We start from the raw sequence: 22,068 nt of genomic DNA on the forward strand, positions 1-22,068 counted from the left end.
AAAAAAACAATGTTCAGAATGGGGGTAGGCTTAATAGCGGCACGTTATCCAGACATACGGGAAAATTGTGCCTAGCCGCAATCCGGGAAAATTGTGCACACGACGTGCAGAAACCGGACTCTACTTTACAAGGAGAGATTCTTTTACTATTCAAGCGCAGGAAGTTAACATCCCACCATCATCAGACGAAGTTGTAGTCTATCCATTTCCTCTCTAAAATGTACGTGAAATTAAACTAATCTTTCTCAGAAAAAAATATTTGTTTACCAGTTTGTAGCGGTAGCACTTTATTTAGAGCAGAGCGTTTAAAACCTAATTTAATATAGACACATGAAGTGAAATTTTTCACATCGTTTTTACTTTAATATGCCTACATATGAGTTTATCATCTAACTTATGATATATAGGTTTATCATAAAAACAGAACTTTTCCTGGTTAGTCGGTAAACTTGATGGAATTAACTCCCATGTCAATAAAACCACCCCGATAGCCGCTACGTTTCTTCTTGGTTTTTTCATGGCGGAAGGATTTTCCACGGGTGTGCTTCAGGATTTCATTTGCTCGTTCACCGAAAGATCCACGAGAGTTTATCTGGTGAGAATATATATAAAAAAAAGTTACAAAACAGACATAGTACCAATTTGCATTGACAATGTTAGCAAGAGGCGCGAGAAGTGAAACATTATTAAGTTAGCTTACGGAAAAAAAAGTTTTTTCGCGCGGCGCATGACTTTAAGAACACTCGCTTCGCCTGACTCTATACGAAAAAACATTTTCAATTTCTGGAGCGCCTACAGGACTGTAACAGGTGGCGAAACGAGTATTTTGAATCAACTCACGCAACCTATTTTTCTAAAAACATACCTTAGCATTGTAAGAATTATCTCGTAAACGGTCGTCTATTGCGATTTCCTCTTCTTTGATACGGCGGAACCGTTGAACGCCGCGTTTTTCATCACTGTTCGTAAAGGTTTTTCGACTACCAGCACTGCCATTCTGATCGAATGGGTTCTGATGTTTGTTGGGTGGTGTCGAAAACTGGAAAAATGTAACGAATACAAATGTTCATTTTACTGCAACACTTCTTTCAAGGCAATAGATTTCGGTGGTTATCGAAAAATTGTCATCAAAAATTAATAAACCATTTTTAACTTACAAGAAGATATATTTGTATATAGGTAGTTATACATAGTAACTATGCTTTATAATCACTACATAAAAGTTTAAAACAAGCGACTTGGATCAGAAAGTATTGTTCCGGTGATTCTTAACAAAACCTTGTAAAAACTTTAAGCAATGAAATAATCGTTAATTCAACATGTTATTTTCATCATCGCATTTTGTCAGGAAATATATGTATTTACTTTCAATCCTTACGAGTGAAATAGAACTATCGAATCTATAGACGCATTTAGCCGCCTAATGCCTATCAACTAAATTCTACTCGTCAAAGGTGATCTTCTTGTTGTTCGGCGTGCTGTCTCCACCGGAATTTCGGTTTCCTCCGAAGCTTGGTCGTCCACCGCGCTGACCACCGCCTCCTCTACCTCCCCGTCCTCCTCGGCCTCCACCGCCGAAGCTTTTACGCTGGAAACCTCCGCCTCCGCCGCCTCCTCCATTAGGATTTGGCTTCTGGCACTTGAAGCAAGATCCTCTGCTTGGGAAGTTTGAGAAATTACAATCAGCACAATCCCAATTATCTCCAAAGCCTCCACTCGGGTTGGCAGTTTGACATTTGAAGCACGTTCCACGCTTAGCAAAGTTTGAAACACCGCAGCTCGGACAGTCCCAATCTCCAGGGAAGGTCTTCTTTTCGCCACCGTCGTTGTTCCTTTGACCACCACCAAAGCTTTTCCGGTTTCCACCGCCATTGGGGTTGGGCGTTTGACATTTGAAACATGACCAACGGTTGGGGAAATTTTTGAATCCACACGAGCATTCCCAATCGTTCGAGCTATCAGCATTTTTGTTGAAATTTTTGCATTCCTTGCACATGCGGAAGTGGGCTTCATTAGCAACACCACATTTGTCGCACTCCCATTGCTCTCCGCCACCCTTGTTGTTGAATCCTCCAAATGACTTGCGATCACCTTTGCCATTCTGTTGCTGCACGCAGATCATTCGCGAACAAAACCGAGAACATAGAAAGAAAGAAAAGAAATTGAGAAAAGTTAGCACACTTTCATGAATCGTGATAATTTAATGTGTCATTTTCTTTTAACAAATCACAAAAAGCTGAAAATAGAAACAAATGTGTAGTGCTTCCCTTTTCTCTATTTCTTTCCTTTCTATTTGAGAGTGGAATAAAGTCTATTGAGGAAGCAGCTGACACAGGTTTTCTCACGATTTTCTGTGTAAACACTCACATCAGTGATGTAGAAAACGGTTATGACCAATGCCATCATGGAACTAGACCACATTGAGAAAATAACTGTTTACTGTTGTTTGCTCTGGAAGAATTAATTAAGTGCCCGAGGGTAGGATGATCCCTGGGGTACTCCTGAACATCTTCCGTAGCCCTTTAAAGGCTTATGGCAATATCATAATGCCATTCAGAAATCGTCTGAATGTCTGCTATCTATATCGTTGAGCAGGGATATATAAGTAACCCTTTCATAAAATTTGATCGAAAAACAAACAAACATTAGATATTGAACATCATCTTTCAGAGTCGAAAATTTGATGCAAAACAAAAAAAAAATCAAAAAATTCATGTGAAAAAATTTTGATAGTGTAGATTAAGCTTGTTTCACATCTTTGAATAGAGCGTTTATATACTTTTTGAAATAAATTTTTACTACTGCATTGCAATCTTTGACCCAGAAGAAAAATCAAATTTGTTTATTTCACAAACATAATTTAGGAATTTAGGAAGTTTCGAATACCTAGGTACCTATTAATAATTTGAAAAAATGTTTACGTACCTTATTATTTTTGTTGCCCTCGCCCGCTTTAACAAAGTTGCTATAATTGGCCTTCTTTGCTGGGGGAGACTCTTCCTCGGCCTCTTCTTCCACCTCCTCCTCCTCCTGTTCGGCTTTACGTTTTTTGCCTGGTTTCGCCGCAGGAGTAGCTGGTTTTTTCGCCACTGGCTTTTCCTCCGGTTCTTCATCGGAGTCCTCTTCCGAAGATGATTCTTCTTCTTCTTCCTGCTTCTTAGGGACTGCCTTCTTGGCTGGGGTCACGGCAGCCTTTTTCTGGGCAGCTGGCGCTTCGTCCTCGTCGGAGTCCGAAGAATCGTCACTGGATTCAGCTTTCTTAGCAGGGGCTGCTTTCTTGGGAACTGGAGTGGCCGCAGGCTTTTTCGCGGGTGGTTGATCTTCTTCGCTGGAATCATCGCTCGATTCTTCCTCCTGAGCAGGGACTGGTCGCTTAGCACCTGGTTTAGTAGCTGGTGCCTGTTTAGGAGTTTCCTCTTCTTCGTCAGAATCAGAGTCATCACTGGATTCTTGTTTCTTAGCTACAGTCGGGGTTGGCTTCTTATTCACCAGAGGTTTTACTGCAGGAGTTTCTTCCTCATCGGAGCTGGAGTCATCCGAGGACTCTTGTGCTTTACCAGCTGGTTTTGTCGGAACAGCCTTTTTAACGACGGCTGGTTTGGATTCTTCCTCATCATCATCTGAACTGTCGTCCGAAGACTCCTCTTTTTTAGCAGCAACTTTAGCAGCCGGTGTAGCCTTAGCAGGTGTTGCTTTTACCGAAGGTTTAACCGGCGTCTTAGCAGCAGGTTTTTCCTCTTCGGATTCATCCGAATCCGATTCGCTATCGCTTGTTTCCGCCTTTTTGGCAACTGCAGGTGTAGCCTTCGCTGGTGCTTTAGCAGAAGCTGGCTTAACCGGTGTTTTAGGTGTTTCCTCTTCGGATGAACTATCATCACTAGATGATTCTTGTTTTTTAGCAGCAGAGGCCGCTTTGACCGGTGCTTTAGCTGGTGTCTGCTTGACTGGTGCCTTAGCAACTGGTTTTGCTCCTTCTTCTTCGGACGAAGAATCTTCACTGCTAGATTCCTTAGCTTTCTTGGCAGAAACAGCGGGTGTAGCTTTAGCTGGCGTTTTAGCTGGTGTTTTAGCTAGAGTCTTGACCGGCACCGGTTTTTCCTCCTCTTCCTCTGAGCTGTCTTCCGAACTTGACGAATCCTGTTGTTTCTTGACTCCGTTTCCGTTTACGGCTGCTGGAGCTTTACCATTAGTTACCGGTTTCCCATTTGCAATTGGTTTCTTGGCTGGGGTTTTTGCTGCCGCTTCTTCGTCCTCAGAAGAATCGTCCGAGTCCGAAGATTCTGCTGCCTTTGAAATGACAATTTTTTTGGGAGCGGAAACCTGAAACTGTTTTATCGCATCTTCCAGACGGGGAGAACCCTTGGCAAGGCCAGCCTGAAAATTAAGTAGAGGATATAGGTTTTAGAATCAACAACATATTTAACCAATGTTATGTATTCATTTAAACGCAGTCGGTGCATCGAGTTAGCTATTACTGACGCGGGAACAAGGGAACGCGGTATATACAAGATACTTCTGAACATTTTCGCATCAGATAAGTAAAAATTCTTGAAAACTATGAAAAATTACCATCAAGACGCCATTCACCGCCCAGTTAAGCGGTTTTTCAACTTCAAACATGTGTAATAAAAAAACGACGGCAGATTTTTATTCGCTTTCTTTCCCAATACATCCCAAAACTGCTTTACTTTAAATAAAAAATTTAGTGGAATGCGAAAAATGTACGCTTTTCAAAATAATTAACTAAACTTTGGGGTGTTCAACTGGCCCTATTACCGCCCACTCGACTTTTTCGGGTATCGATAATGTTTTCTTAAGGAAAAACTATCTAAACAACACGGAAACTGTTCTTTTTAGTATTTTCCATACAACGAGCTGTCAAAACCATATTTTGGCTCTTTAGAGAATACATTTTGTGAAATTTTTTCCGCAAATTTTGTACAAATTTTAACAAAGTGCGTTGACTGACAAAATGATGATTCCCGGCAAACAACCTCAAGTAACCGGTTACTTTCAGCGATAAAACATCATTTTCTAACATAATCAAACTAAATGCTTCTTACAATTTACACATTTGTCACAATACATGCGTTAAAAACAAAGAAATTGTGCGTGACCGGCCATTAGGAACCCACACTTTTTTTTATACACCAATTACCGCCCATAACTAAACGCTTCAAAAAACTACAACTATTGAAAAAATCGAAAAATTTTTGATGCAAATCTATTCTACGAAAATAAAACTATCGTTTCAAGTCAATTTTAGTTCCAGTAGGTACTATCTAGTAAACAAAAACCCTTTTTGTCCTAGGAGTACAGTATTGCTTAGTTCGCTAACAGGCGTCGAATTCAATAATTTGACCGGAAACGAAAAACGAAATATTTTATTTCTGGCTATAGTTAGCATAATTAAGTGATGTTTTCTCAGTGAAATGGTCGAACAATGATGCCGACACAGAACACAGGTCTTATATTTGGAGAAAACATCCCAGTTTTTTCAAAATACACACAAAAGGGTGATTTTGGGCGGTAAATGGTGTCTGGGCGGTGAATGGCGTCTTGATGGTACTTGAGATATGAAAAAATCGCATGTATTTTTTTTAAATTTAAATTATCTTTTTTATAGATCATAGAACAAGAAAGTTTAGTTTAGTTTAAATATTTTTCGAAATTACGGTAGCCTTGAAGTTACATTTAACTTTGTATAACAGTTTAATGGATAGAGGATAGAAGGATAGAAAACTTTAAGTGAGATTACAAAAAAAATATACGGATTCTTGAAATTTCGCTCTTAAAATAGAATCACTGCCGAAGCCTCCTCTGCCGCCGATATGGATTGAAGTGGAAGAGCCGTAGACCAGTATAGTGGTGGTATTCCGGGGCACAATAAACGATCTGGATCTTTCACTCTGCGTTCGTTGTACTGTTTCTTCGAGATATTCTGGACAGTTCTTGTGGTACGAAACTTACTTATTACAGAATATTGTACATAGAAAATGCTATTGGGAAATGGAAACCCAATTTAATAAAATTATTAATTGCAAAAATTAGAGATTTCAAACTTAGAACGCAGTTTGATCTTGCGCACTTTTTTTTCTACCGCTATAACATATTGAGTTGTGCGTATATTTCAAGGTCTTTCTCATCTTCCGCAAATATTGGATAATTAAAAAAAAAATTTCGTTAATGGAGTTCTAGCCTACGAAATATCACCAAAGGTTAACAAATACTGAAAATTTCATTCCAGGGAAATATAAACATCAATCTAATGCGGAATATTTGAAAATTGAACATGCCGACACCTAACACGTGTATTTCTCCCGACTGTGTATTAACCTCCCGCCGCGATTGTTTCCCCAAGCCAAAACCAACATAGGCAGGCGCCTAATTCTACTAAAAATCAATAGAGGCAAACTTACCGTTTTGAATTTCTTGTGAAAAACTTCGCCGAAGGTTTTATCTTTTCTCGTAAGGTAATCGAGAACCAGAGCATCCAGAACAGCCTCACTAGCCGCAGCCATGTTTGAAACGTGAAAAGATGGACACTTCTACTGACTTGAAAGAAGCACTTGCACCAATGTGTTTACTAAACACTACACAACGAACACGTTTTTCAACGTGTAAGTGCTGTGGCAGTGTTTACTGTTTTCTAGTCCTGATATTTTTGATTTATTTCGTGCACTATTTAACACGATGAATTAATTACCTAAGCTGAAAATTCTTAAGGAAACAGTCAACCGGTATTTATTCAAGATTTTTAAGTGCTCAGCTCACTTGAGCACGTCTTATTGCAACGGAGCCGGAGAACGAACAAGAAAACAACGTGCGCGCACGTTGTGGAAAGAAAATTTAATTACCAAAACATGTGGGCAGCGGTGCGCGAAGATTTGACAGTTTTAATGTTGTTATGTTGGCAACGCGCTCCTGATATTACACTGAACTAAATTTGCCCTAAAAATTTAATACCTCTGCAAAGTAGAAGAAAAATTTTCTTAAACAAAATTTCATAAATGTATCACTCTTTTTAATAGCTGCTTAGTTACTTAAAAAAGTAAAGCTAAACTGCCGACACGAAAAAGATTATTTTAAGAATGATGTTTTTGTATTCACTATTTACTTAATTTTTTTTTTCAAATATATCTTTTCAAAAACCTGTAAATTATTTGAGCTCAAACGAGATGTAAAAACACCATAAAAACACAGCTTGGATACTAGAAAGGTAAATTAAAGGGTTAAGAACTAAATAGAGAAAAATAATTCCTTCTCTTCGTTCCTTTCTATCAACAACAGATGGCCTTTGTTTGGATTTGTTTGTTTTTTTTTTAGGTTTTAATTAACACAATCTCGGTCAGGTCGCTAGGAGTACATATTTTTGTTTAACCGCGTAATGGCCAGATCCATTAAATATCGGTTGACTGTTTACGAATCCTGTTTTTATAGAAGTTTTTTTTTCCTCTCTTTTTGGCCAGACCTATCGATCCAGAAATGTTATAGAAGTTTCTATAAAGTTTTCACGCCCGCATGAGAAATAAGGAAGTATAATATAATACCGTATTTTTTTTCACCTGGAGGCAAACTAGAGGCAACCTAGGTTCGCTCTAACTGCTGTCATCGTGCTCATTTATTGCTCGAGAGGCAACCTAGGTTCGCTCGAAAAAGGGATGGAGTCGCCCTGAGAAGAATGTCAGTTTTGCGAGAAGTTCACCAATACTCTCAACGTTGTTGTCAAAACATTAAACAGCTGTTTTTTGCTGCAAGCAAAACAGTTGAAATAATGAATGGGAAAATGATTATTGCCGCGATTTTGAACCTCTCAGCCAAGCAAAATCGTACTATCTGCTGTCCAGTGCAATCCGGACACGGAAAGAGGCAATCCGGATGTGAAGAACCGAATGAAGAAATCCAGAAGGGAGAACAAAATGACAGCTGCATGTAAACATTGCGCTCGTTCTCACGCACACCTACGTATGGAATAACTCGAAACCCGAATATCATTTTTTTATTCTGACATTTTCAGAGCCAAATCCGGAATTAAAAAAAAATACGCCATAAGAAACACCACCAACACGCTTGTTTTGTTTAAGAGAAAAATTAAAGACACTTTTTTCAGTGTTTAAGCGACAGCGCGAGCAAGAAAAAAAACTGGGAGACAAAATTTTTCAAGTCCATTTAGGGAGCGCGAATTCTGGTTACCCTAAATTTAAACAAAAATAAACCCGAATAGATTTTTCGTAACTGGCGGTTGATTTTCAGAAAACTATTAATTAAAATTTGTTTATAATTTAGTACATTGTGTTGATATTTAGCAGTAATTTGTGTTGTTTTGAAGGTACAGTTTAAATTATTCCAAGAAATCGCAAGTAGACGTTATTTCGGTAAGTTTTAGTGTTTGATAATTTATACGTTGCAAGGCATTGGAAAGACTCGATTCACTTCAGTAAAAAAGAACGTCGAAATTTTGTTCATGATCTTTTTTTAATCGTTTTGTAGCTATGATTTTTTTTTCAGGAAATAGCATAACACCTTTTTTTAGCTGGTTTTATCGTCAAATCAAAAGAACTTTTTTATTTATAATGTATATATTTTATTTAAAAACAAAAATCTTACACATCGAGAATTATGACAATTTCTTGATCCAAATATTCCAAAAACTACCAGTATGTGAAGCAGAATTTTAACAAGTAACTTTCATTTCATTCTTGTTCTTACCTATTTATTTTCATAAAAAGTTCATAATACAATTTTACATTTACAATTTTAATTCTTAACTTAAGCTTTGTAATTGTTCATTCATTGTTATAAATCAATAAATTTAAAAATAATTATAGGGAAAGTTTAAAATTTCTTTTAAAGCTTCTCGTATTCAATTGTTTGATTCTGCTGATAAATATGAATAACATGAAAACATGAAACATTGTATTGAATAATCCGTTCAACTCATCATAACTGATTGTAATATTGTTCTTTATTGATTTTACGTCAGCCCAACGATATAAAATCATAGTTAGGGTCAAGGAGATATATGATCGTTATGAAAACAATTCTAACAAATTTTTATTAAATGTTTGTCCTTTTAAACAAGACCAATTCTTGTTTATCTCATGCTTGCACTGTATTCTAGAACTCTGAAACGCAATGAAACGAGCTCAACCTTCTTTTTTGCATGCTAGAGAAAATAGTGTCGACCGTAGGATGCGCCCTCGCCCAAACAACCGGGTAAATCTAGAATCTCTAATGTCAAACGAAAGCGAGGCAAACTCGTCGCTATGTTCGTCACGCAGCCCATCTCCGGAGGCGCATCTGGTGGACGATATACCCGAGAATGTTCAACCGTTACAAGTGAAGGAGGAAGAAACGGTTAAAGTTTGCCTTCGCTTAAGACCTCATCTCAAATGTTCAACATCTAGACAGCCTTTCAAGATTCAGGATAACGTGTTATTAGCAAGGAACTTTGATGACTTATCTACCGAACGCCAGTTTACGTTTAGTCAGATCTATGGTGATAGCGAAACCCAGGCAATGGTTTATGAAAACTGCATCAGACAGTCCATTACAGGCGAACGAGGAGCCACATTTTTAACTTATGGTACATCTGGCTCTGGAAAAACTTACACCTTATACGGAAATAATGGAAACCCTGGCATAATTCCTCGCGCTATTGAGCAGATATTTATGGAGAACGAGCCTGCCATTAATCAGCACCCGGCACTAAAAATTGAAAAAACTGGCATCTGTTTTTTGGACGATGATTCGATTTATAGAGAACTTAAGAAAATAGACAACATGAAACGGAATCTTCAAAGCAATGATGCAAATAATACGAAAATGAAATCAATCATACGCAAGGAACATTCATTCCAACCGAAGAACAATTCCAACGTTCATGTTTTTATTTGGGTTTCATTTGTTGAAATCTACAACGAGAATGTGTATGACCTGCTGGCTCAGGATTCTATTTTCGGAAAGCGTAGGGCCATGAAGATTTTATCAAACGAAGGAAACGCATACGTCAAAGATTTGACTTCAGTCTTTGCCAGGAACAGCGAAGACGCTTATCACATTTTACAGTTTGGGTTACAAAGTGCCAGTTACGGTTCGACCGATGTCAACAGAAACTCAAGTCGATCTCATAGCATATTTACGCTGACTGCAGTTTCTTACTGCTTAGATAGTCAACAGATCCTGTATTCAGCTTATAAATTTTGCGATTTGGCTGGGTCAGAACGTCTCAAGAAAACTGGTACCGTTGGAGATCGTTTGAAGGAAGCCCAAAAAATCAATACCTCGTTAATGGTGCTAGGACGATGCTTGGAAACAGTACATAAAAATCAAAAAACAAAAAAACTTGCAGATCTCGTTCCAGTTCGCGACTCAAAGCTGACCATGCTGATCCAGTCTGCGTTATTGGGCAAAGAAAAGCTTACAATGATCGTGAACCTTTATCCAACCGAAGAGTTTTATGAGGAAAATTTGAACGTCCTGAACTTTTCGTCTATAGCCAAACAAATTGTTCTTCAGAAAAAGCCGACTCAGAGGACTGATCGTGCCACACGTTATTCGTTTTTCCTGGCCCAGGCTACAAGCAGTCCCTTATCTCGTTTAGACAGCCAGAGATTAATAGTCGAAAATGAAAGGTATTTTTAAAAATTTTAACATCTTGCAATTATTTTATATCTTGGAAAAATATCTACTCCGTAGCTTGCGACAGGAACTGGATCACCAAGCTCAGCAGATTAACGTTTATCGGGAACAGCTAGCAGAAAAAGATTTAGAGATACAGTTGCTGAAACGAGACTTGTTCCAGCAAGAACTGCAGCTGCGTAACGAACTTGTTGATGATTTCGAAACATACAGCGCTCAACGAGAAGTAAACTTCAAAACTCGCCTGGAACAGGCTTGCAAAGCGGCAATCGTTCCGTTCAAATTCCAGGTAGTTTGATTACATTGACTGGGGTGCCTGCAAACTCTAATTCTTTTGTAACAATGTATTTTCAGATAAGTCAACTCGAAGAGAAGAACGAACGCCTAAAGGCTCTTGTGGCGGATATGGAATGTGATGAAGAACAAAATGAAGCCAAGTTGGAGGAGTATGAGAAAAAACTTAAGAAATGCGAGGAACGTCTGGAGGAATATGAACGGTGTAAACGAAAGCGTAGACTATCTCTTTAGTTTGGAAAGAAACAGGTGCTGAGTATGCTTTTGAGAACTTTTTGATAATAACGTTCTTAATAAACAATACACTATACTTTCATTTTCAACCCTCGCTTTATATGAATGAGATGACTTCCCTTTTAAATAATTGTGAAAGCCATACAGAAAAATTGAGCACAAAATTTTACATTTGCTATGCAACTGAACCCAGATTGCTTTCCTACTTGTGATTTAGCACTTTTGCTGATTTGCCTCTTTTGCTTACATTGCTTAATGTAAGCTAAAATTTTTTGCAACTGCTTGTTTCTGTTTCGTTTAGTTTAGTTAATTGTACCTACCACTTTAGGTACATATCCGTACAACAGAACGGAGCGAATGCAACCAACATAGTCAACTCGGCACTAGTCGACACCAGGGTTCAACACGCAGGAGTGCGTCGATTGAGAAAGAGCAAATAAAACGCAGCTCTTTCGTTCTCGGTTCACGGGCACATTTGATTGCTCGAAATTCTCTCGAGAAATCTGCGACCAAAAACCTGTGTTAAATGCGCAAGCAGAGAGAGCGCAAGTACTCACTCATTTTTCCGGTTTTGGCAGCACGGCGTAGGCTAAACTTGCATGCAAGAATGAACATGATGAACTCTTGGGTGATTTTTTTTTAAACTGGCGGTTGTGAAAATTTCAAAAAAATAAGTTTTAAAACATAAATTAAGCTGAAAAGTATATCATGGACTGTTTACTAACCAGACAAAGTTGGAAATAAACTGAAAAATAAGGCATCACAAAAAAATACGTGGCACCTCTTATAATTTCCATTAAAACCGTATTTTAAAAAAATATACATACTGAAATTTAAAGAAAAAGTTTATTCAAAAAATGGCATTGCATCACCGAAGCACTGATATTGTATGTTGCTGATAGTCTCAGCAACAAAACGTAGTACTCAGAATTTCCCGCTTTGCTTGGAATTTCCCGGAATTTCCACTTAAGTAAGTACATGTCAATTTTTGCATTTTTCAACATATTTAACTTTGAAGAAAAACTTTGTTCAAAAAATGGCATTGCATTACCGAAGCACTGATACTGTATGTTGCTGATAGTCCCAGCAACAAAACGTAGTACTCAGAATTTCCCGCTTTGCTTGGAATTTTCCGGAATTTCCACTTAAGTAAGTACATGTTGATATTTTGATTTTTCAACATATTTAACTTTGAAGAAAAACTTTGTTCAAAAAATGGCATTGCATCACCGAAGCACTGATACTGTATGTTGCTGATAGTCCCAGCAACAAAACGTAGTACTCAGAATTTCCCGCTTTGCTTGGAATTTCCACTTAAGTAAGTACATGTCAATTTTTGCATTTTTCAACATATTTAACTTTGAAGAAAAACTTTGTTCAAAATATGGCATTGCATCACCGAAGCACTGATACTGTATGTTGCTGATAGTCCCAGCAACAAAACGTAGTACTCAGAATTTCCCGCTTTGCTTGGAATTTTCCGGAATTTCCACTTAAGTAAGTACATGTTGATATTTTGATTTTTCAACATATTCAACTTTGAAGAAAAACTTTGTTCAAAAAATGGCATTGCATCACCGAAGCACTGATATTGTATGTTGCTGATAGTCCCAGCAACAAAACGTAGTACTCAGAATTTCCCGCTTTGCTTGGAATTTCCCGGAATTTTCACTTAAGTAAGTACATGTCAATTTTTGCATTTTTCAACATATTTAACTTTGAAGAAAACCTTTGTTCAAAAACTGGCATTGCATCACCGAAGCACTGATACTGTATGTTGCTGATAGTCCCAGCAACAAAACGTAGTACTCAGAATTTCCCGCTTTGCTTGGAATTTTCCGCAATTTCCACTTAAGTAAGTACATGTCGATATTTTGATTTTTCAACATATTTAATTTTGAAGAAAAACTTTGTTCAAAAAATGGCATTGCATCACCGAAGCACTGATACTGTATGTTGCTGATAGTCCCAGCAACAAAACGTAGTACTCAGAATTTCCCGCTTTGCTTGGAATTTCCCGGAATTTCCACTTAAGTAAGTACATGTCAATTTTTGCATTTTTCAACATATTTAACTTTGAAGAAAAACTTTGTTCAAAAACTGGCATTGCATCACCGAAGCACTGATACTGTATGTTGCTGATAGTCCCAGCAACAAAACGCAGTACTCAGAATTTCCCGTTTTGCTTGGAATTTCCCGGAATTTCCACTTAAGTAAGTACATGTTGATATTTTGATTTTTCAACATATTCAACTTTGAAGAAAAACTTTGTTCAAAAAATGGCATTGCATCACCGAAGCACTGATACTGTATGTTGCTGATAGTCCCAGCAACAAAACGTAGTACTCAGAATTTCCCGCTTTGCTTGGAATTTCCCGGAATTTCCACTTAAGTAAGTACATGTCAATTTTTGCATTTTTCAACATATTTAACTTTGAAGAAAAACTTTGTTCAAAAAATGGCATTGCATCACCGAAGCACTGATATTGTATGTTGTTGATAGTCCCAGCAACAAAACGTAGTACTCAGAATTTCCCGCTTTGCTTGGAATTTCCCGGAATTTCCACTTAAGTAAGTACATGTTGATATTTTGATTTTTCAACATATTCAACTTTGAAGAAAAACTTTGTTCAAAAAATGGCATTGCATCACCGAAGCACTGATACTGTATGTTGTTGATAGTCCCAGCAACAAAACGTAGTACTCAGAATTTCCCGCTTTGCTTGGAATTTCCCGGAATTTCCACTTAAGTAAGTACATGTCAATTTTTGCATTTTTCAACATATTTAACTTTGAAAAAAAACTTTGTTCAAAAAATGGCATTGCATCACCGAAGCACTGAAACTGTATGTTGCTGATAGTCCCAGCAACAAAACGTAGTACTCAGAATTTCCCGCTTTGCTTGGAATTTTCCGGAATTTCCACTTAAGTAAGTACATGTCGATATTTTGATTTTTCAACATATTTAATTTTGAAGAAAAACTTTGTTCAAAATATGGCATTGCATCACCGAAGCACTGATACTGTATGTTGCTGATAGTCCCAGCAACAAAACGTAGTACTCAGAATTTCCCGTTTTGCTTGGAATTTCCCGGAATTTCCACTTAAGTAAGTACATGTCAATTTTTGCATTTTTCAACATATTTAACTTTGAAGAAAAACTTTGTTCAAAAAATGGCATTGCATCACCGAAGCACTGATACTGTATGTTGCTGATAGTCCCAGCAACAAAACGTAGTACTCAGAATTTCCCGCTTTGCTTGGAATTTCCCGGAATTTCCACTTAAGTAAGTACATGTCAATTTTTGCATTTTTCAACATATTTAACTTTGAAGAAAAACTTTGTTCAAAAAATGGCATTGCATCACCGAAGCACTGATACTGTATGTTGCTGATAGTCCCAGCAACAAAACGTAGTACTCAGAATTTCCCGCTTTGCTTGGAATTTTCCGGAATTTCCACTTAAGTAAGTACATGTCAATTTTTGCTTTTTTCAACATATTTAACTTTAATGAAACACTTTGTTCAACAAAAATATGTGGTGCTTAGTAACTTGAATAGGTATGTTGATTCTGATACTCAAAACAACATAATTTTCAGTCATCCAATGATCTTTCCGCAAAAAAGTATTTCTACAAAATAAATTGATTTTACGTTTTGTATGCATGTTTTGAGTAATGTAGTCTGAAATGTGGTCAAAACTGAGCATTCCATAAGGTTAGCCCCATAATCACCCAATAATTTATTATTCGAAATCATAGTGTTTTATACCTCAGAAATATTGGATACAATTATTTGTTGCGTGCAAGTTTGTCTGGTAGGATTCATTTGTAAGTTTCATTTGGAGCTTACACCGAACTTAAAATAACTGTCAAATTTACTTGTACAATTATGTTAATTGTGAATTTATTGGTATAATGAATTTTATAAAAATCTCATGAAAAATAATCAGTGTATTTTGTTACTGACAGCAACTCATTATAAGAATACTATCTTAAATGTTTGAAGATTGAATGACAAGTGTACTCACTTCAGAATAAACTGTTATATAAATCTTCGAGCAAGATTACATTTGTGTGTTCACATACTATTTATCCTTAAATATTTTTATTAGCTTTCGACATAGTTTATTGATATTCTTTCTTTTGTCATTTCTTACAAAGAATAGAAGGGATAAAGCGATTAAAGAATTAAAGAATAAAAGAATTTAATAATTTAATAATTGAATTATTTAATAATTGATTTATTTAAGAATTTAATAACTCTAGACTTTAAGAAAGCATGGTTTTTATTATTTTAGAATTTAAGAATTTGATTATTGAGAAATTTAGAATTTCAAAATTATGAAATTTTTTAAATCTGTAGGAATTTTCACTTGTCAGGGATTGAGCCGTTTCAAATAAAGAATTTACAAAAAAACAGTGTCATGGACTAGTGTTTGAGCAGTAAAGATTTAAGAACCTATAAATTTTTAAAGTTCAAGTTGAAAGAAATATATCATAACTATTATATTTAATGAGATAAAATGTATTTCACTTCACAGTTACATTCATATTCAAGTAAATACCTACTTTTTTATGTAAATATAAATTTATAGTTATTTAAAAGTCAACAAATTTTTGTTTCCCGTGGAATCTGGCGCATTATATTGCACACTTTCACTTTACTCATTAGTTTAACAAAAAGTAAGGAATTTGTTGTTGCTATTCACTTATATCCTCGTAGTGAAACATACAATTTCAACATGAGCACTAATTTCAGTGGATATTTTCCGTGTTCATCTATGAGCTGTCATTATAGGTAACATTGTTTTGGGTTCATCCTGGTTCATCAAATCAATCTATTTGTTGATTTCGTTCCATGGATTTGATTCGAATAATTTTTTATAGTCTGTAGCCACTTTAAAAGAACATAACATGTTATTATTACATTATTATTATTTAAGCCGATATCTAAGGTTTGATTTGAGGAGAAGTTGCCGAGCAATAGATTCTCTATTCAATGGTTATTGCTTGTTAGCGATCTGCGAGAGGTCTGCTATGGTAAGTACATTTTGATTGGAGTTGGGAGGGTCGCTTCTACTAAAATACTTTACTGCAATCATTTTCATTCCAGACGATTGCAGTATCTAAAATGATCGAATCGGATCCGCTACAGCCAAAAATGATCGACCGGAATGTGGCATGCACAGTTACATTGTAAAGCTGCCTAAGGAAAAATTTGGTCTTCAAGCCTCTATCGACATAAACGCCATCGAAGAAGGGATTCTTATAATAATTTAAATTGTGAAGTGGTGCAAATTAATATGGTTCTGCATGTTTCAAGCTAGTGTAAATTATTCAGAAGAAAATGAAATTAATATGATCTAAATCTGAACACATGATTCCACGTTGAAGAATTTAAAAAGTGTAAATTTATATAAGATTCCAAATGCTCATATGAAGCAATTTTTTTATGAAATTGGTTTTTCATGTTTTGAATATTTCCGCACTATAATAAATAATACATTTTTTTCTAAATTAAAGAAATTGAATTATTTACTATTTGAAATCAGTAAGGGAGTGTGGGGTATCGTGGTCCACTGTTTTTTCTTTGCTTCATAACTTTTTCATTATAAAAGAAAATGAAAAAATAAGTGGAAAGGTTTTCTACATTTCTAAAGTAAGGCATTTATTTATTAAATACATTAATTTCCCAAGTTATGACTGTTTTGAAAAAAGTATTTTATTTTTGGATTTTGATAAACCGTGGGCCACCAAATCCAAATTGACTGAATAACTTTCAAATGTTATGAGTTAACCCTATACTGAAATTTAATAATTCATTTAGATATTCAGATAAGGAAATAAAAAAGAGAGTTGTGTATGATCGAATAGTTCCCAATTCCTTTCTCGCGAACGTTTCGGCAAAATGTTCGTCTCTATCGCATTGGAAAAAATGGAGAAAATATTTTTCACAACTCTTTATTTGGCATTAAAAACAATGCAGTTAGGAAAAACGTATTTTAAGTTCTGAATGTGTGTAAAAACATCAAAATATGGGTGGCTCAAGATACCCCACTAAATGTGGCCCACGATTCCCCACAAGCTATGATTTGCAAATTGGTTGCGTTTTTGTGACTTATTGATGGTTCATCAAAAATCACTTTTCTAGTTGAAAGGACATGGCAAAACCAAGATCATAAGCGTATGAGCATATTTTTGTTATATACTTTAGGTCTCCCACGGATGCAATTTGCGGATGCTTGTTTAATTATGTAAGTACATTTTTCTAGGCTAGTTAAATAAAAGAAGCATATGATACGTACATAAGTCAACAACATATAGAAAATCATGCTTACGAAAAGCAACGTCGATGACAGTTGGATTGAGATTTTTATCTCAACACACATCTGAGATATTTAGTAGCCCACTTTTCCCCACACGGTAAACAAAGTTACTCTGTTCTGTATAAAAATCCATACAGAATCGAGAAAAGTGTCTCCACTTAGTTTTATGTTTGGGCGCTTTACACAGAGCGTGAGCAAAAAGCTTTTACACATTCGAAAGCTTTCAGCCAGTTAGTCAATTCTGTATATTTTGACATGGGGATGCCCATGCAGTTTGAAATTTTCTTTGCAAAAGTAAAATGAAATGAATATTTTGGAAAAAAGAAGTCTTTTTTCTCGAAAATAAGTTGTTTATTTCGTACAAGTACATCATTCAGAGGGATTCAGAGTTCTACATTTACACTATTTGAACGCGTCAAAGCTGTAACTTTCCAGTTTCTGAAATTCCCCAGTGTCGTTTTCTTAGCTAAGTGCTCAGCTTATCCAGGTGCCTAGGTTTTGTAATCGGATAGAGTAGCGCCACTAAAAAGATAACAAATACTCATGACTTGTTCATCAGAAAATGAAATCCAAATACGTACCAAATAAAAATGCCCATGTAATACGGAATAATTGTAAATCGTAATCCTCGGTTTATACAATATGTTAACCATCGGATAGCTCCTATATACCAATAGTAATTTTTCTCTGCCAAGCACTTATCCTGCGCACTAAACTATGCATTCTTATCCGGTTCCAAAAGCTAAAGAAAAAAAAAATTAACAAATTATACCTTTATCAGAATGTTGTTGTTGTTTAATTTTACCTGGTCTGCTCACGAGTGGAGTTCAAGCGAAAGTTTTCCTGGCACTATTCGAATAATTTTTAGGTTGAGATTGTCCAACAAATCTCGAGTTTGTTTCAGTCTTTTTTCGTCCTCTACCATTGTTATATGATGGTGATCCGGATGATTTGCCTTGGGAATTAAAGAACCAGTATTTAGACTCCGGCTGAGCCTATGTTCCTCTTCATACTTAGTCCGATTTGCTTCCATCAAATGTCGATTGCTATCCGAGAAGACTACTACACCAGTTCTTCTTCTGACAATATATTCGTACCGCGGGAGTTTTTCTTCGTTTCGTACCGTTCTACAAAAGAACAAAATGTTTAAGCAATTTGAAGTAAACAGAAAATTTTAACACTTACCTACCTAGTCCTGAAGTACAAGCAAACTCAACCAACGTATTCTGGAACCAAATTTTTAAACTGCATGATTTTTCATAATTTACAGTCTATTTAAGATAAAAATTTCTGCCGCATCGTCAAACAGTTCACGTTTTTTTTTCTTTTTTCGTTTCGACATCCCCGTTCAAAGCTTTCCAACAACAGCAAACTTTTTATACAGAGCTGAATAATAAAGTTTTAGTTCGCATCTGTATATTGGTGACCCAAAATTACCCAAAACTGAATTGGGAGTATACAAATTTTGAACAACAATCAATAAGTTATTTTGAAGGTGTAATCGTAACACATTTAAAGAATAACTCAATTTTTCCGTGCACGCTTCCCTAGATTTTGAATGAACTAATGAACCACTTAAATGCAAATTAGGAAAACAAGAAAATTGAGAAACTGCTTGCGCTCTCTTTTCTCACGTTTTTCATTCTTGACACTCATTATGAGTTCCTCAGGCGTACCGACGTCGCTGTTTAGAAAACTGCAACACATTTTTTCAGATTACTTTTTTCCGGAAAATTCAAAAAAAAATCTACTAGTAGAAGAAACTCCTGTGTAAAAGGTCTTGGAGCTGGGAATCTTGTCGTTCTCATTCGGTATTATTAATTTAGTACTGCGTTTTCTTTGTTTATCAAATATTTCTAATACATTTGATCATGTTGAAAAATGGATATTTTCACACCAGGGAGGAGAATTCGGAAAATTCACGGGGTATAGGGAAATTTTCAGTATGGAATTTTATTCTCAAGACTTTACTAATTGTTTATTTTAATATTTTGTTTGTTCCACAAACCTTAAAATTAATTGGAAGATTTAGTTACGGATCCAATATTTAAAAATGCATACTAACATATATTTTTTCACTCAAGTGGAAATTCCGAAAAAATCACGGGGTAAACTTAAATTATGTGTGCTAAGTATTATTATGAGGATCCAAATCAAGATGTCTTGCTTCATTTGTTTTGTTGGTCAAACTTTTAACTAAGTTAGTGTCGTGACAACTCCAATATTTCAACTTATATTCTTTTTGTGTGAAAATTCTGGAAAATTAACGGGGTTCGGGAAAATTCTGAGTGCCAAGTTTCTTTTCTAGGATCTAAATCAACTCAGTTGATATTGGGATTCATTGAACGAACTTTTCAATATAAAAAAATCCTGGAATAACTTTATACTGGAAGAAATTTACAGTATAAGGCTATTTCAATGACTATCTTATTTTTCTCGATATGATTGGCTTAATGCATTTTTTTTTGTTTAACAAACTTTTCAAAAAAAGTTCTTAGAAAAGTCCAACATTTCAACATTCACGGGGCTAGGAAAAAATTTGAATAATACGTTTTGGTTCCAGAATCAATATCAACATACCTAGTATCAGATATTTGAAAATCTAATGATTTACTATACCTACACTCACACTACCGTTAATAAATACTTGGACCCGAATGAAAATTGTTAAAGGGTCTCTAAAAAATATTTATAATAACAACGAAAATTTTGATTTTTATTATTATTAAAATTTATAAGAGTCCTTTTAACCACCCAATCTTAGAAGCTCATCCCTCAATAGGAACAGACAGTAAATTATTTTAAATTAAATTAAAGAAATGTTCGAATTTTGTTTGTTTGTTTGTTTGAATTTAATTCTTTTTGTTAATGCTTTTTTCAAAACCGAAGATCCTAATGAATGATGAATAAAAATAAAATAAAGTACCGTAAAACGGGGTAACTTTGATCACCGGGGTAACTTTGACTAAATAACGGTAAATTTTTGTACATTATCATCAATAACTCAGTCTATATTTTGAATTTTTTAAAACTGCTTTCTACATTTGAAAGTCTATTTTTGAGTATCAAATTGGCAAAATTTTGTTTGTATTTGAAATTATTTCTAATGTAAAAATGTTATTTCAAAATCCCAAAATATCTATGTTTTCTAATGCTCGCAAACAAACAGCTCGCCTAGCTATTTATAGTGCTATTTTTATTGTTATTTAGTGATAATTTTTCTATAATTTAAAAAATAAGGACCTTTTCCAAGAGTAAGCTCGTATTGGACAAATGGTTAGGAACCCTATAAAATGATGAACTTTGAAGAAAAAATGAAAATGGAAATAGTGGGAGGGCCTACAGGAATGTGTGAAGGTAAAATTTAGCAAATTATTTTTTTGCCCCTAAATGTATGCACCAGAATAGTTCATGAAACTTCGATAATTCTGAAAGAAAAATAGTTTCACTTTCAAAAATATAACTTTGAAAAAAAAAATAATAAATGATTGAACGGACTTCGATGGGAAGGCGAAGTTCATATTAAACAATCTTTGACTTCGATGGGAAGGCTAAGTCGAATATTTTTTTTCACTGTAGAATTTCGAGTTCTAAAACAAAGATAAATGAATTAATCAATGCGAATTAAAAAAAAAAGGAAAGCTTCTGAGGTATCAACCAACTATTCAGAACAAAAAAATACATTTTTACATTACAGGAAAAAAATTGAAAAATATAAAAGAAAACAAATCAAAAGAACAATTTGTAAAGCAAAAAATAATGTGTCAATTGCAGACCGTGATGTAACGGCAAACGAGAAGAAAGCTTAAAAACAAAAAAAAAGTTTAAAAAGGAATGAAAAAATAAGTATTAATTAAAAAATTCTGCAATAAAACAAAAAAAAAATGAAAAAAAAATTTTGGCCTAAGTGAAATTTAATTGATTTCAAATCCAGGAAAGATTAAGTGCTACGAAAACAGTTGTTCAAAAAACAATTTAGTTACATAACAACATAAAAAAGTAAAATTTAAAAAAAATCGAAGATTATAACGAAGAACCCATAATGGTTTTTAAATGAGTTCAAATTTTTAAGTTCAGGCAACAAAAAGGAGATTGAAACAAAAATAATTAGGCATGAATGAATGAATGATGAAGGTGATATGGCAAAAAGTAACAAAAATTGCGAAATATTTAAAAAAATTTAAAGAAATTTCGTTTTGAAATAAAGTGAATTTAAAAAATGATATTGAAAACTTAATAAAAACAAAACTTTGAAAAGAAATTATGCTTGTTCTTAACGGTGAAAATTTTATTATTTGCAATTCCTGGAAAGGATAATTTCTACGAGCAATTGGTTTAAAAATATTAAGTTACAAAATAATAAAAACTCAATTGAGATGAAATTTTTAAAGTTGAGGGTTCAAGAAGAAGATTGGATAAAAAATATAATATAGATACTATATAGAAAAATTCATATGGCATGATAAGGAAAAAATGACAAAAACGTATTATGAAAGCTTTGAAAACTTGAAAGAAATTTCAATTTGAAAAAAGGATTTATGAAAACTAAGTTAAAACAAAATGCTTGCGAA

General features: G+C 35.0%; 2 protein-coding genes and 1 long non-coding RNA gene across 7 annotated transcripts; 1 reads left to right on the top strand and 2 right to left on the bottom strand.

Annotated features, from left to right (window-relative positions):
- Nucleotides 1-270: 270 nt before the first annotated feature.
- LOC129756027 (nucleolar and coiled-body phosphoprotein 1-like) lies at nt 271-6,835 on the bottom strand. 2 transcript variants are annotated; one of them, XM_055752780.1, is made up of 4 exons: nt 6,420-6,835; nt 2,926-4,374; nt 866-1,039; nt 271-592 (listed from the first exon to the last, which is right to left on the bottom strand). In XM_055752780.1, the coding sequence occupies exons 1-4, from the start codon at nt 6,519-6,521 to the stop codon at nt 437-439; spliced, it is 1,881 nt and encodes a 626-aa protein (XP_055608755.1). In that variant the 5' UTR covers nt 6,522-6,835; the 3' UTR covers nt 271-436. The 2 variants fall into 2 exon arrangements, with proteins under 2 accessions (XP_055608755.1, XP_055608754.1); XM_055752779.1 differs by lacking the exons at nt 271-592; nt 866-1,039 and adding an exon at nt 1,147-2,107 and having other exon boundaries at nt 6,420-6,832.
- Nucleotides 6,836-8,210: 1,375 nt separating this feature from the next.
- LOC129757194 (kinesin-like protein subito) lies at nt 8,211-11,258 on the top strand. 3 transcript variants are annotated; one of them, XM_055754327.1, is made up of 4 exons: nt 8,211-8,375; nt 9,083-10,634; nt 10,699-10,930; nt 10,996-11,258. In XM_055754327.1, the coding sequence occupies exons 2-4, from the start codon at nt 9,136-9,138 to the stop codon at nt 11,167-11,169; spliced, it is 1,905 nt and encodes a 634-aa protein (XP_055610302.1). In that variant the 5' UTR covers nt 8,211-8,375; nt 9,083-9,135; the 3' UTR covers nt 11,170-11,258. The 3 variants fall into 3 exon arrangements, with proteins under 3 accessions (XP_055610302.1, XP_055610301.1, XP_055610303.1); XM_055754326.1 differs by having other exon boundaries at nt 9,122-10,634; XM_055754328.1 differs by having other exon boundaries at nt 9,171-10,634.
- Nucleotides 11,259-17,883: 6,625 nt separating this feature from the next.
- LOC129751363 (uncharacterized) lies at nt 17,884-18,811 on the bottom strand. 2 transcript variants are annotated; one of them, XR_008738689.1, is made up of 4 exons: nt 18,683-18,811; nt 18,303-18,624; nt 18,079-18,239; nt 17,884-18,019 (listed from the first exon to the last, which is right to left on the bottom strand). It is a non-coding gene; the product is annotated as an uncharacterized LOC129751363 (long non-coding RNA). The 2 variants fall into 2 exon arrangements; XR_008738688.1 differs by having other exon boundaries at nt 18,687-18,805.
- Nucleotides 18,812-22,068: the final 3,257 nt, after the last annotated feature.

Source organism: Uranotaenia lowii, chromosome 3, assembly GCF_029784155.1.
Source record: "Uranotaenia lowii strain MFRU-FL chromosome 3, ASM2978415v1, whole genome shotgun sequence".
NCBI lineage: Eukaryota > Metazoa > Arthropoda > Insecta > Diptera > Culicidae > Uranotaenia > Uranotaenia lowii.

What these genes read in the sequence shown, in the direction of transcription:
- LOC129756027 (XM_055752779.1), bottom strand. Translation starts at nt 6,521, where the DNA reads ATGGCTGCGGCTAGTGAGGCTGTTCTGGATGCTCTGGTTCTCGATTAC. An exon ending in TTCACAAGAAATTCAAAACG is followed by an intron (nt 4,375 to 6,419) that starts GTAAGTTTGCCT and finishes CTTAATTTTCAG; the next exon opens with GCTGGCCTTGCCAAGGGTTC. An exon ending in AGGGCAACAAAAATAATAAG is followed by an intron (nt 2,108 to 2,925) that starts GTACGTAAACAT and finishes ATCTGCGTGCAG; the next exon opens with CAACAGAATGGCAAAGGTGA.
- LOC129757194 (XM_055754327.1), top strand. Translation starts at nt 9,136, where the DNA reads ATGAAACGAGCTCAACCTTCTTTTTTGCATGCTAGAGAAAATAGTGTC. An exon ending in TTAATAGTCGAAAATGAAAG is followed by an intron (nt 10,635 to 10,698) that starts GTATTTTTAAAA and finishes TCTACTCCGTAG; the next exon opens with CTTGCGACAGGAACTGGATC. An exon ending in TCGTTCCGTTCAAATTCCAG is followed by an intron (nt 10,931 to 10,995) that starts GTAGTTTGATTA and finishes ATGTATTTTCAG; the next exon opens with ATAAGTCAACTCGAAGAGAA.